Raw genomic sequence first — 12439 nt, forward strand, 5'->3', positions numbered from 1 at the left:
AAGCATTTTTCACATAACCAGGACAAATAATCTAAAATTTGTATGGAACCACAAAAGACTCTGAATAGTCAAAGCAATCTTGAAAAAGAACAATGCTGGACCCTGAATAGTCAAAGCAATCTTCAGAAGGAAGAATAATGCTGGAAGTATCATAATCCAAGAATTCAAGATATACTTCAAAGCTAAAGTAACCAAAACAATATGGTACTTAAACAAAAATAGAAACATATATTAATGGAACAGAATGGGTGCCCAAAAAATATACCCACCCTAATGGTACATTAATGAAGGACAGATTCATCTATGACAAAAGAGGCAAGAATATACAATTGGGGAAAGACAGTTTTTTCAATAAATGGTGTTGGGAAAATTGGACAGCTACATGGCAAAGAATAAAATTGGGCCACTTTCTTATATCATTCACAAAAATAAACTGAATTTGGATTAAAGAACTAAATGTAAGGCCTGAGACCATATAAAACTCCTAAAATAAAATATAGGCAATAATCTCTTGGACATCAGCCCTAGCAACATATTTATGGGTATGTCTCCTCAGACAAGGAAAACAAAACAAAGAAAAAGAAAAACCTTTTTTCACAGCAAAAGAAATCATCAACAAAACAAAAAGGAAACCTAATAAGTGGGAGAAGGTATTTGCAAATGACGTATCCAATAAGCAGTTAATATGCAAAATATATAAAGAACTTAAAGAACTCAATACACACACACACACACACACACACACACACACACCCAACAAACTGTATGAATAAAAAGTGTGCAGAGGACCTGAATAAACATTTTTCTAAAGAAGACAGAGAGATGGCCAAGAGACACATGAAAAGATACTCAGCATCACCAATCATCAGGTAAATGCAAATCAAAACCACAATATCACCTCACATCAGTCAGAATGGCTAGTATCAAAAAGAAAAGAAATAACAAATATTGATGAGGGTATAGAGAAAAGGAAACCCTTGTACACTGTTGGTGGGAATGTAAATTGGTGAAACCAGTGGAAAGCAGTATGAAGTTTTCTCAAAAAATTAAACATAGAAATACCATATGATCTAATAATCCCATTATTGGGTATTTACCAAAAGAAAACAAAAACACTGATTTGAAAAGTTACATGCATCCCTATGTTTATTACAGCATTGTTTGTAATAGCAAAGATATGGATGCATCCCAAGCATCCATTGATAGATGAATGGATAAAGAAAATGGAATATTACTTATTCATAAAAAGAATGAGATCTTGCCATTTGTTACAACATGGATGAACCTAGAAAGTATTATGCTAAGTGAAATAAGTCAAAGAAAGACAGAAACCATATAATTTACTCATGTGGAATCTAAAAACCAAAATATACAAACAGACTGTTAAAGAGAACAAACTAGTGATTGCCAGAGTGGAGGGGGTGAGGAATGGATGAAATAGATAAAGGAAATTAAAAAAAACAAAAAACAAAACAAAACTTGTCCATTAAGCCTCTTTCCTGGGACTTTGATTCTTGATCACGGTGACACAAGGACAAAGAACAAGACACAACACAATACAAAACAGTTAAAAGGAAACATAAAACCAATTATAGTAAATTCAGTTTGTTGATGAGATCAAGAAGAAAGTGCCTTGTAGTTCTTTTTGCCTGTTCAGCTAGACCCAACCTGTTTCCTTTTCTATCTCTAAACTTAGTTCCTCAGACATCATGTCCATCCTTGAGGCGTCCTTCTGATAAATTCTTTTTTTGCTTAAATTTTCAAAAATTTGCTCTTGTTCACTGTTTTTTGTTTGTTTGTTTGTTTTTGAGAGAGTCAGAGACAGAGTGATTAGTGGGAGGGCAGAGAGAAGGAGAGAGAAAAATCCCAAGCTGGCTCCTCCCTGCCAGTGCAGAGCCAAACACAGAGCTTGAGCCCATGAAACTGTGAGACCATGACCTGAGCAGAAACCAAAAGTCAGATGCTTAACCGACTGAGCCACCCAGGCACTCTTGTTTCTGTTCATTGTAACCTAAGAGCCCTGTGGAAAGTACCTGTCTTTAGAGAACGAATATCATAGAAAACTTAACTTTGAGATTGTGTTTATTTGTTCCACAGTGTCAGACACTATCTTAATTGCTGGGTTATTTGAGTTATGATACTTGTCTTCCAGGAGCTTAAAAATCTAGTCAGGGAGACTAGACATACCCACATAAAGTGAGGTTTAATTTGTATTCAAAGAAGCGTATGTTTGCTATGAACCAAATAAGGGGTTCAAAGAAATAGTAAATGCTTTGCAATTTCATTTTCAGCCTAACCAGAGTAAAAATTAGCTTGGGCTTTTTTTTTTAGGGGAGGTTTTCTGGACAATGCATGACTGGCTTTTGGAGGATAGATAGGACTTGGGATGACACAAAACAAAGTTCTTAGAGAATCATTGTGGGCATGGTGAAATCAGACAGAAGCCAGTTGAGATTTCTGTGTTACAAGTCAGACAGAAGCTGCTTGACTTTTGAAAAGTTATTTGTAAAATGTAATATAAAATGCCTTAGAACAGTGCTTAGCACACAGTAGATGCTAAATAAATGATAACTATGGTAGCTATTATTATTTGTTTTCAAGCTCAGGGAAACTGTTTAAGCCAAGATGCAGAGTTGGAAATTAATGCAATGTGTTAAGGGACAAATGAGGAAAGTAACTTGACCTAGGAGTGATAAAATAGAAGTGTGGGTAACAAGGCAGGAAGGTTTTTTAAAGGTTATATTGGGGCTTTCTTTATGTTCCCAGCTGACAGTTTCAGATTTTATCCTCTTGTAAATATAGGAGGCATTGGTAGACTTTCAGTGGCTAAATGTTGTGATGAAAATAGTGATTTTGGAATGTGATTTCAGTGTTGTTGGTGTGTTGAATGGATTTGAAGGGATCCATTTCATTAACCTTAACATTCACATTCCACAATGGTTTCATTCATAGAAATTAATGAATTACTTTATGACCCAAGTGTGCTCATACATTTAGTGTCCTTTGCGTATAGCTGTCCTACTCCTTCCCACGTAGTTCTCTGGCAAGTCTAGTTAAATAGACAAATTAACAACTTAAGAGGACGTCATCGTATGACGGTGTGTCATTATAACAGTATGTAATAGGCAATATGGTCAAACTGATTTATTCAATCAAACAATTCTACTTATTTCTTATACTATGTTCATGGATATTGATCAGTCATTTCAGTCAGGTAGAAAAAACCTTTAACTATAATAGGAAAGAGAAAGCCAAATTGGGCATTCTCCTCAGGAAATTCAGTTAGTGTCAAACACATAAGACCTAGCTTTAGGAAGAAGCAGTCAGGAACAGTAATAGTTTCACTAGTACATTAGGACTACTGTCATGATAGACTCGGTAGAGCAATTATATTTAAGGATAATTAAGCATAAGCAGCTACAAAGGAAAATGCAGGGGAGAAATTGTAGACTGAAACATTAGTACTAAACTGCATTGCTTGCTCTCATTCTTTCAATCAAAACATGAAGCTTGAGCAGCAAATTCAAAGACTAGAACAGACTCCAAATTAGTCCCTATAGAGGTCCAGGATAAGTTTTCTAATAAAAATGTAAATCTTCACTCTGTTGTTCAGGGGCCCTGGTACTGACAGCTCTCCCATTCATTTCTCAAATAGTAACTGTGAATTTCAGATGAAATTTTTAAAAAGAAGAAAGAAATGAGTTTGTCTTTCCATGGCAGCATGTGCTCTAGCTAATCTGCAAATGCTATATAATTACACTGGGTGCTGATAGATTTGTCTCTGGGCTGGTGGTCAGGATCCAGATGAACTGCTACAGTTGCTGTTTTATCATCACAAATATCCTGCACATCTTGGCAATTACCATGCCTATACATGATATTGGAATTTAATGAGGCTCCACACCCATACATAACACTGGGATGTGTTAGGGTAAGTATAAATTCATCCCCTTTTATTTATGGGTTTAGGGGGAAAATGTATGTGTGTGGAATGTCCTACAGGAATCATGTCTGTCAGCCATTTGAAACAAAGCCATTCCCATGGATCTAGGAAACTTAGCTCACTGTGTAGTCAAAGAGGCTAAAACCATTGGTTCAGTATTGAGCACTTGTACCTGTCTCCTGCCTACAACTTTTATCTTTCTGGCAGTTCTGCAAATGGGGGCTTTTGGTCACAAGGGGGCACCAAATGAGATAATGTAACCCTCATTTAGCTTCATCTCTAAATTGGCCATATTGTAACTATCTTCTTTACTTTACAAGGTCATTGTGTAGACAACATGAACTAATGTATCTGAAAGCACTTTGAAAATTATGAACTGCCTATAAATGTAAGACAATTAATATTATCATTTCTGTCAATAAATATCACTTCAGTAATTGACATGTAACAATAATGAAATCAGGGTAAATGTATCCATAATCTATGGCAGGAGGTGAGGATGAAGAACAACAATGACTCCAAATTCATATCCTGATAAAAATTGGACAAGATATGCATCTTTGAGCATGAAATACAATACTTACAGTTGCTTCCCACCAATCACATTCCAATTAATTCATTTGGAGGCAAGATATAGTTGAAAATAACACTAAGAAGAATTTCTAATAGGCTAAATGTCTATAATCTGGATGTGTAAGGCAAATTGAGAATAATTATACACAGAAATCAGAATTATTTTTATAAATAAAATGAAAGTGGCTAGATTTTATTTAATTTTAGTTTTTTTCATGTTTTGAATACCCAGTATATGCATGTTGTTCAAAATGTAGAAAAAGCATATAGTCAAAATTAAATTTTCCTCTGACTGTCTTTACCCCCCTCCACCATTCTTCAGCCACCCAATTCCTTTCTTCAGAGGATATCACTGTTAATCATTTTTACATGTATCCATTCAGAAATATTACATACTTAAACACATATGTGAATATACATGGGCACATACAAACACACATAGTTTTATTTTTATACGCAGGATAGTATGCTATGCACACTGTTGAAAAGTTTGTCTTGGAGACCTTTTTATAACAGATGTACAGATTTACCTAATTATTTTAAATAGCTGCATCATATCAGTATATGAAAGCACCATATTTTTTAACTACTGTCCTACTGATGGATATTTTGGTTGTTTCTAATATTTTGCTCTTACAAAGAGTAACAAAGAACAATGAAATCAAATGTCTTTTATGACTGGATTTTAAGTTCAAATATTTAAATTTTGTTTAAAGTATATCCTTTAAGTTCCAAATAATATTGAAATACCAGATTATTGGGGAGCCTGGATGGGTCAGTCAGTTGAGAATCTAACTCTTGATTTAAGCTCAGGTCATGATCCCAGAGACATGGGATTGAGCCCCATGTCAGGCTCCACACTGAACACGGAGCCTGCTTAAGATTCTCTCTCCTTGTGCCCATCTCCCCCACTCAGGCTTTCTCTCTCTATCTCTCTCTCTCTCTCATAAATAAAAAAATAATAAACAAATATCAGATTATTAAGGGTAACTGAAATATTTAGGTAATGAAAACTATGCATATTATATTTGTATGTTTGTCTACATTATGCCCAAATCAGCTCATCACAAGTGCACTCCTTAATCCCCATCACCTTAACTGATTCCCTCACCCACCTCCCCTCTAGTAACCATCAGTTTGTTCTCTATAGTTAAGAGTCTGTTTCTTGATTTGCTTCCCTGTTTCTTTTTTTCTCCTTGGTTCGTTTTGTTTTTTTTTAAACTACACCTATGAGTGAAATAATGTGGTATTTGTCATTCTGTAGCTGACTTATTTTGCTTAGCATAATACTCTCTAGCTGCATCAATGCCATTGCAAATGGCAAGATTTCATTATTTTTTACGGCTGAGTAATTGTCCATTGTGTGCGCGTGCATGTGTGTGTATACATACATGTGTATATACATGTATATATACATGTATATATGTGTGTGTATATATACATATATGTGTGTGTGTGTGTATATATATATATATATATATATGTATGTATATGCATATCACCTCTTCTGTATCCATTCATCAGTTGGACACTTGGGCTGTTTCCATAATGTGGCTCTTACAGATAATGCTGCAAAAATATTCAGGTATGTATATATCCCTTTGAATTAGTATTTTTCCTTTTTTTTGTAAATATCTAGTAGTGCATTGCTAGATAATAAGGTAGTTCTTTTTAAAATTTATTTATTTATTTAAGTAATCTCTACACCCAACATGGGGCTCGAACCCACAAACCTGAGATCAAGAGTCACATGCTCTCCTGACTGAACCAGCTGGGTGCCCAAGGTACTTCTACTTTTAACTTTTTCAGGAACCTCCATACTGTTTTCCAGAATGGCTACACCAGTTTACATTCCCACCAACAGTGCCAGGAATGTTCTCCTTTCTCCACAACCTCTCCAGCACCTGTTGTTTCTTGTATTATTGATTTTAACCATTCTGACAGGGGTGGAGTGATATCTCAGTGTGGTTTTCATTTGCATTTCCCTAATTATCAGTGATGTTGAGCATCCTTCATGTGTCTGTTGGTCATCATGTCTTAGGAAAAATACCTATTTATTCTGCCCATTTATTTAAATTGGATTATTCATTTTATGTGTGGTTAATTTAAGTTCTTTATAGATTTTGGATACTAACCTGTTATCAGATATGTCATTTGCAAATACCTTCTCCCATTCTGTAGGTTGCTTTTTAGTTTCCTTGATTATTTCCTTCACTGGGAAGTTTTTTTTTTTTTCTTTAAGTCCCAATACTTTATTTATTTATTTATTTATTTATTTATTTATTTATTTATATTTTCTTAATGTTTATTTTTGAGAGAGATAGGGAGAGTGTGAGTGTGTGTGTGTGTGTGTGTGTGTTGTGTGTGTGTGTGTGTGTGTGTGTGTGTGTGCATGAGTGGGGAGGGGCAGAAAGAGAGGGAGACAGAATTGGAAGCAGACTTCACTCTGTCAACACAAAGCCCACCATGGGGCTTGAATCCACAAACTGAGATCATGACCTGAACTGAAATCGGAGGCTTAACCAACTGAGCTACCCATGTACCCCCCAATAGTTTATTTTTACTTTTGTTTCCCTTGCCTCAGGAGACAGATCTAGAAAGAAGTTGCTATGGCTGATGTTAAAGAGCTTACTGCCTTTGTTCTCCTCTAGGATTTTGATGTTTTCAGTTCTCACATTTAGGTTTTTAAACCGTTTTGGATTTATATTTGTGTATGGTATAGGTCGTCCAGTCTCATCCCTTGCATGCTGCTATCCAGTTTTCCCAGCACCATATGTTGAACAGACTGTCTTTTTCCCATTGGATATTTTTTCCTGCTTTGTCAAAGATTAATTGACCATATAGTTGTGGGTTAATTTCTGGGTATTCTAGTCTGTTCTATTGATCTATGTGTCTATTTTTGTGCCAAGTTAGAAAAGTACATTTGATTCTATAAGGACAAGATGTGTTGTAGTCCATCAATAAAAATTTGTTGGAAAAATAAGAACAATTCACTAAAATTTTCCCATTTCAAGCAGTTTGGATATCAGAAAGATGAAGCTGATGTAATGTAAAGCTCCTTTCTCAGTGAATTTCTAAGTGCACTTTGTTATCAACCACTATTTTGGAAATCTGACCAAATTTATGTTTTCCTAACCTTACCTGTCATGTGATCAACTTTTGTTTCTTATTCTCTTCTAAATGAGATGAACTTCCCTTATGTCAATAGGGAATTCCATTGCCAGTCAATTAATGATGGCTTAATGCTTATCTCATATGCCCAGCTCTATTCTGTCTCTTGTGAATTACAAAGACATATAAACCATTTCCCTTTAATAGGTAAGAGTTTAGTTGGACAGTTGAAGCAAGTCATAAATATGGAAGCAGTTAAAAAGAATTCAGGATATAAATAATAGCTTGATATAAGCTTTGTCATAAACCATTTTGTATTTGTGTTCCAAGTCCTCTCATTTCTTTCTTCTAGGTGCCCTTCAAATTTGCCTTTTTAAAAATTTCCCTAGATTCCACCACTGATGACTCTTCATCCTCCCTACTACTGTGTTATTACTGCATCCTCTTAGCTGTTTTTGTCTCCTCTAATCCATCCTATATAGGAAGTCAATCATCTTTAGATAACACTTACCTTGAGTCTTTTGTTGCTGTTCCACGAATTTTCAATGGTCTTGTAGTTTACTACATCATGTCCAAATTCCTCTGCATGTTTCTCATGATCCTCCAGAATTGAGCTCTAATTATTCTCCATCATGAACAACTTGCTCTTCACTGTACCCCACCCAGCTCCTTCTCACCAGATCATTTTCCTCTAGTCACATTATGCTTGCTAAGTTCTACCTCTCTTCCTTGGTTTGTGTTAATTTTTCCTGAATTTCTTCTTCCTTACTCTCTACATTTCCAAATCTTTTCCATTCCTTAAGGTCTACATGGAAACCCATTCCCTTCATAAAACTTTCCCCAACTCTGCCAGCTAATTTTGGTCTCTCCCTTCTCCATTCCTTTACCACAGTCTTATGGCTCAAATGATACAATCTGTCATTAGGTGGTAGTCATTGTTCTATTATTCCTTTCTTTTGGTGTGCTAATTCAGTTTGATAGTCCTAGATTATAAATTGAGGGTAAATATAAAGGCTTTAATTCCTTCTTCCTTAACATTTGGCACAAGACTAGTGGACAAAAGTTACTCAATCAGCATTTTTATTCATTATCCTAATGAAGGTACTGGTGTTTTATTATATTGTTTCAGAGGCTGAGTGAAGAATGGGGCATGATTCAGAGGTCTATTAAAAATGTCTATTAGGGTTGTATTTCATTAAGGATATTTAACAACACAAAGTACAAATGAAGATTTAATGTTTATCTGATTATATATTTAAAATATATGTTTATTTACTTACAAGCTTATAAAAAGCACTCAAAATAGTCCATTTGTTTGATCTTGTTTGAAAGTGTAGCTGTTGAAATGACCTATTTACAGTGAATTAATGGTGTTCTAAATGTGCTGGGAAATGGATATTGTATGGATAGAGTAACAACTCAAGTATGAACGCTGTCTAATAAGTGTTTACACACCATCAAGTCTACAAACATTAAATATCATTCACAATAGGATCTTTCTTATCCTGCAATTTATCTCAATTTTTCCATTACCTTCTTTCATTTTCTCTTCTAGCTTTACTCACAGACAAGCCTCCCAAGCCATTGTTCCCCATGGAGAATCAGCCAAGTGTTATAGATGTCCAGCTGGGTAAGTCCCTTTCTGGGAATAATAGATCCTAAACTTGCTCTCTGTTAACAGATGGGGAAAATTACATGAACCAGAAAAGGTTTATTGCCACTGTTATTACATGCAAATAAATTTGTATCTGCTCATTTATAACCCTGGAATTCAGTTTAATAGTTTAAGGAAATGAGTTTGAATTGCATCAAGGAATTGTAATACTAATTGGTTCCACTAGGTATTAAATGTGCTATAGGACAGAGCTTTTTAACTCTGTGATTGATTGATTCATAGGTGTCATGCATTGGTAACCAGTACAAAAAACTTTTCATGCTTGTTAGCCAAAAATTTTCATTTAGAGAACATTAACTCTTGGAGAATAGCACTTTTTAAAATAAAAGAGCCCCTCAGTACAACTTGTAAAATGATTTGATAATATTATTTCCAATGGTACACTACAGGGCCATTTAAAACTTATTTTTAGGTTGAGATCCTGAGGATTTATGAATATCTGGTGTTGGTAAAAGTAACAAGTTGATTTATTGGTGCTAATATTTTACTGCAGTCTCAAATAAAGACACAAGGTGTTGAGCCTTATATTTGAGTCCTCTACCAGTAAGCCTTATATTTCAAGAACTGTGAACTTGAGACTCAGAGGCCTATTAGTATCTCTTCATACCATGGCCTTTACTCTAAACCATGTACTTTAACATTTGTGAGCTTTCATCCACCTAGGGTTTAATTCTATTGCTTCAGTTCTAAGTAAGGCAACTGAGTAAATATACTGGAAGTGTATTGGGTTTATTTCGAGAATATGATTTATTGAAACCTGTGAGTGTAGTGGTACCTACCAATTATATAACCAGGGAAGAAAAATTAGTCACAATTTCATCCACTTTGTAATGTTTTTTACTCAATTTTTGATCTTTCCGATTCAATTTGGATTATTAGAGGCTCACCTATCTTGAGAATAGGTGAGAAAAAAATTATATTCCTAAGAACTTGTTCATTTTTCTAAAAATAATTATAGTACATTGTAGTTAATGCAGCATACCAGTAGGAGTACCAAAATTAAGTATTTTAAAACAAACAAAAACATGAAAAAAGAAAAGAAATATGTTATTAAGAATGGATTGTGGAAATAGTAGTGAATATTTTGTAGATAATGTTGAAGTATTAGAATATGGTTCTCCCCCCACCACTTGTATTATTTTGAAGAATCATTACATTTTGTTAAAGCCAAATCTAGATGGACTGACACACACCCTCAGTAATTTTTGCTTACATCTTTCCATCAATACTGGGATAAAAATACCTCAAGTTGTACTCTGTGGTTTGCCAGGAGTTACATGAAGCCATAGGTTAGCCTTATATCATAAGTTTTCATGAAGATTTAAGTGGATAATGCCTTTTATATGAAAACTTATATATTATAGAGTAGAAATAAAAATTCAAACAACTATTTCAAATTTCGTCTTTGTGGCCCATGAGTCGATACTTCATTTTCCTCTGCTATTAGTCGAGCTTTAACAAAAAATGTTAGATGAGTACTTTTCTTAAGCAAGGAGAGAGACCATTGTAAGGAGTACATTTCATTGAGATTCACTGGGTACAGAATTTGTATGTGCTATTTAGGACATCTCTAAGATATGTGCTTGGTATAAATGCATATTCCAACATAGGTATATATGCCAATATAACCCACCACCAACACAACCATGTAAAATTACTAAAGTAATTTGTTTTCAATAGTTGAAAGGCTGAACATTTCAGGTTTTAATTTGTGACACAACTTGGAGACAACTTTATTGACAGAAAGATGGAGACCTGCCCATTTTTCATCCCAGAAAGGCTGCTTCTCTGAAATGCTAAAGCAACCATGTAATTCATGGAAAGGAAAACAAAATCAGTTAAACCATATCTTTGGCATTTCAAAAAGCACATAACTAGTTAATTTTAAGTGATTTTAACTTTCCATATATTTATTTAGCACCATTTATTCACAACTGGAAGTTATTTTGTAAGTTACTCTTATGCCTCAATAGCAAAGTGATGTTAAGAGTACTTACTCCTCAGTGTCAGTGGGAGCTCTGCAGTCAGAATCTTTAGAAATCCCAGGTGTAGAAAAGAGAGAAAGATAATTGGGTTGATTGGACATCCCTCTCTATATCTGGAAAATTTTCAGATTTCAGTAAGATCATGAAAACTTTTGGAAATAATTTTACTTTATTTTTTTAAGTTTATCAAACAAATTAAGCTTTAGACATCCTCAAATTAGAATTAAAACTAGAACTACAAAAGAATACAACAATCCAATTCAAACAGCCTAGCACATTACCAAGTTTAGGTTTCCCCAATCTCAGTCAGTACCTAACATCTGAGACAACATTCTATTAGATTAAAGTTCACCATAGACTTTTTGTTACTCTTACCATTTAAACATGTTATCATCCCCCTTCCCTTGAACCTAAGATGGCCTTAGGGATATGCTTGATCAAAAGAGTATGATAAAAATGATATTCTGGGAGTTTGGAGGCTGGGTCAAAAGAAACCTTGAAGCTTCTCTTCAGGGCCTGGTCTTCTCTGAAACTACCATGCTATGAAAAGCTCAAGCCACATGGAGAGGCCCTAGAGGATGGGGCATCATTTGAAGAAAGAGAGGCCAGTGAACATAGAGACTGGTAAATGAAGAAGCCATATTGAAAGTGGATCCTGTAGCCCCAACTACCCTGGCTTATGCCATGTAGTTCAGGGAGAAACCATTAAGGTAAACTGTTCTGATGTTTCTAACCCAAAAAGTTATGAGCAAATAAAACAGTTGTTATGCTACAGTAAATTAGGTAGTTTGTTAAACAACAGTAGATACCTAGAACATACATTAATTTTCTCTAAAGAATTGTAAGTTCCATTTTCCCCATAGACAAGAATCCCATGCAGGCATTTTATACAAAATGAGACATATTGAGGGAAATGCTTAAGTGCCAGCTTCAGGATAGTTTTAGAAAACATAGTCATGAATTATTATTTATGTGTTTCTTTGAGAATTACACTCAGTTTTCAGTTCTACATATCTGTAAAGGCAATCCAGTAAATGGAATTTTTCAGTAGAAATGAATACTTCTTTTGTTCATGGATTGGCATCAGTACAGATATTTTGTTGTGTCTCTAGAGGAAAATAAACATCTAAACTTTCTCTTTTCTATAGAGTA

At 34.6% G+C, this 12439-nt stretch overlaps 1 protein-coding gene across 3 annotated transcripts in view; it reads left to right on the top strand.

Annotated features, from left to right (window-relative positions):
- The window catches only part of IL1RAPL2 (interleukin 1 receptor accessory protein like 2), a 1155228-nt gene that overhangs the window by 867159 nt on the left and 275630 nt on the right, over window positions 1-12439 (top strand). For all 3 annotated transcript variants that reach the window (XM_027053379.2, XM_053201494.1, XM_053201495.1), the window contains one exon: window positions 9183-9257. In XM_027053379.2, the coding sequence (XP_026909180.1) occupies window positions 9183-9257 (75 nt within the window). The remainder of the gene's footprint in view (window positions 1-9182; window positions 9258-12439) is intronic.

Source organism: Acinonyx jubatus, chromosome X (genome assembly GCF_027475565.1).
Source record: "Acinonyx jubatus isolate Ajub_Pintada_27869175 chromosome X, VMU_Ajub_asm_v1.0, whole genome shotgun sequence".
NCBI lineage: Eukaryota > Metazoa > Chordata > Mammalia > Carnivora > Felidae > Acinonyx > Acinonyx jubatus.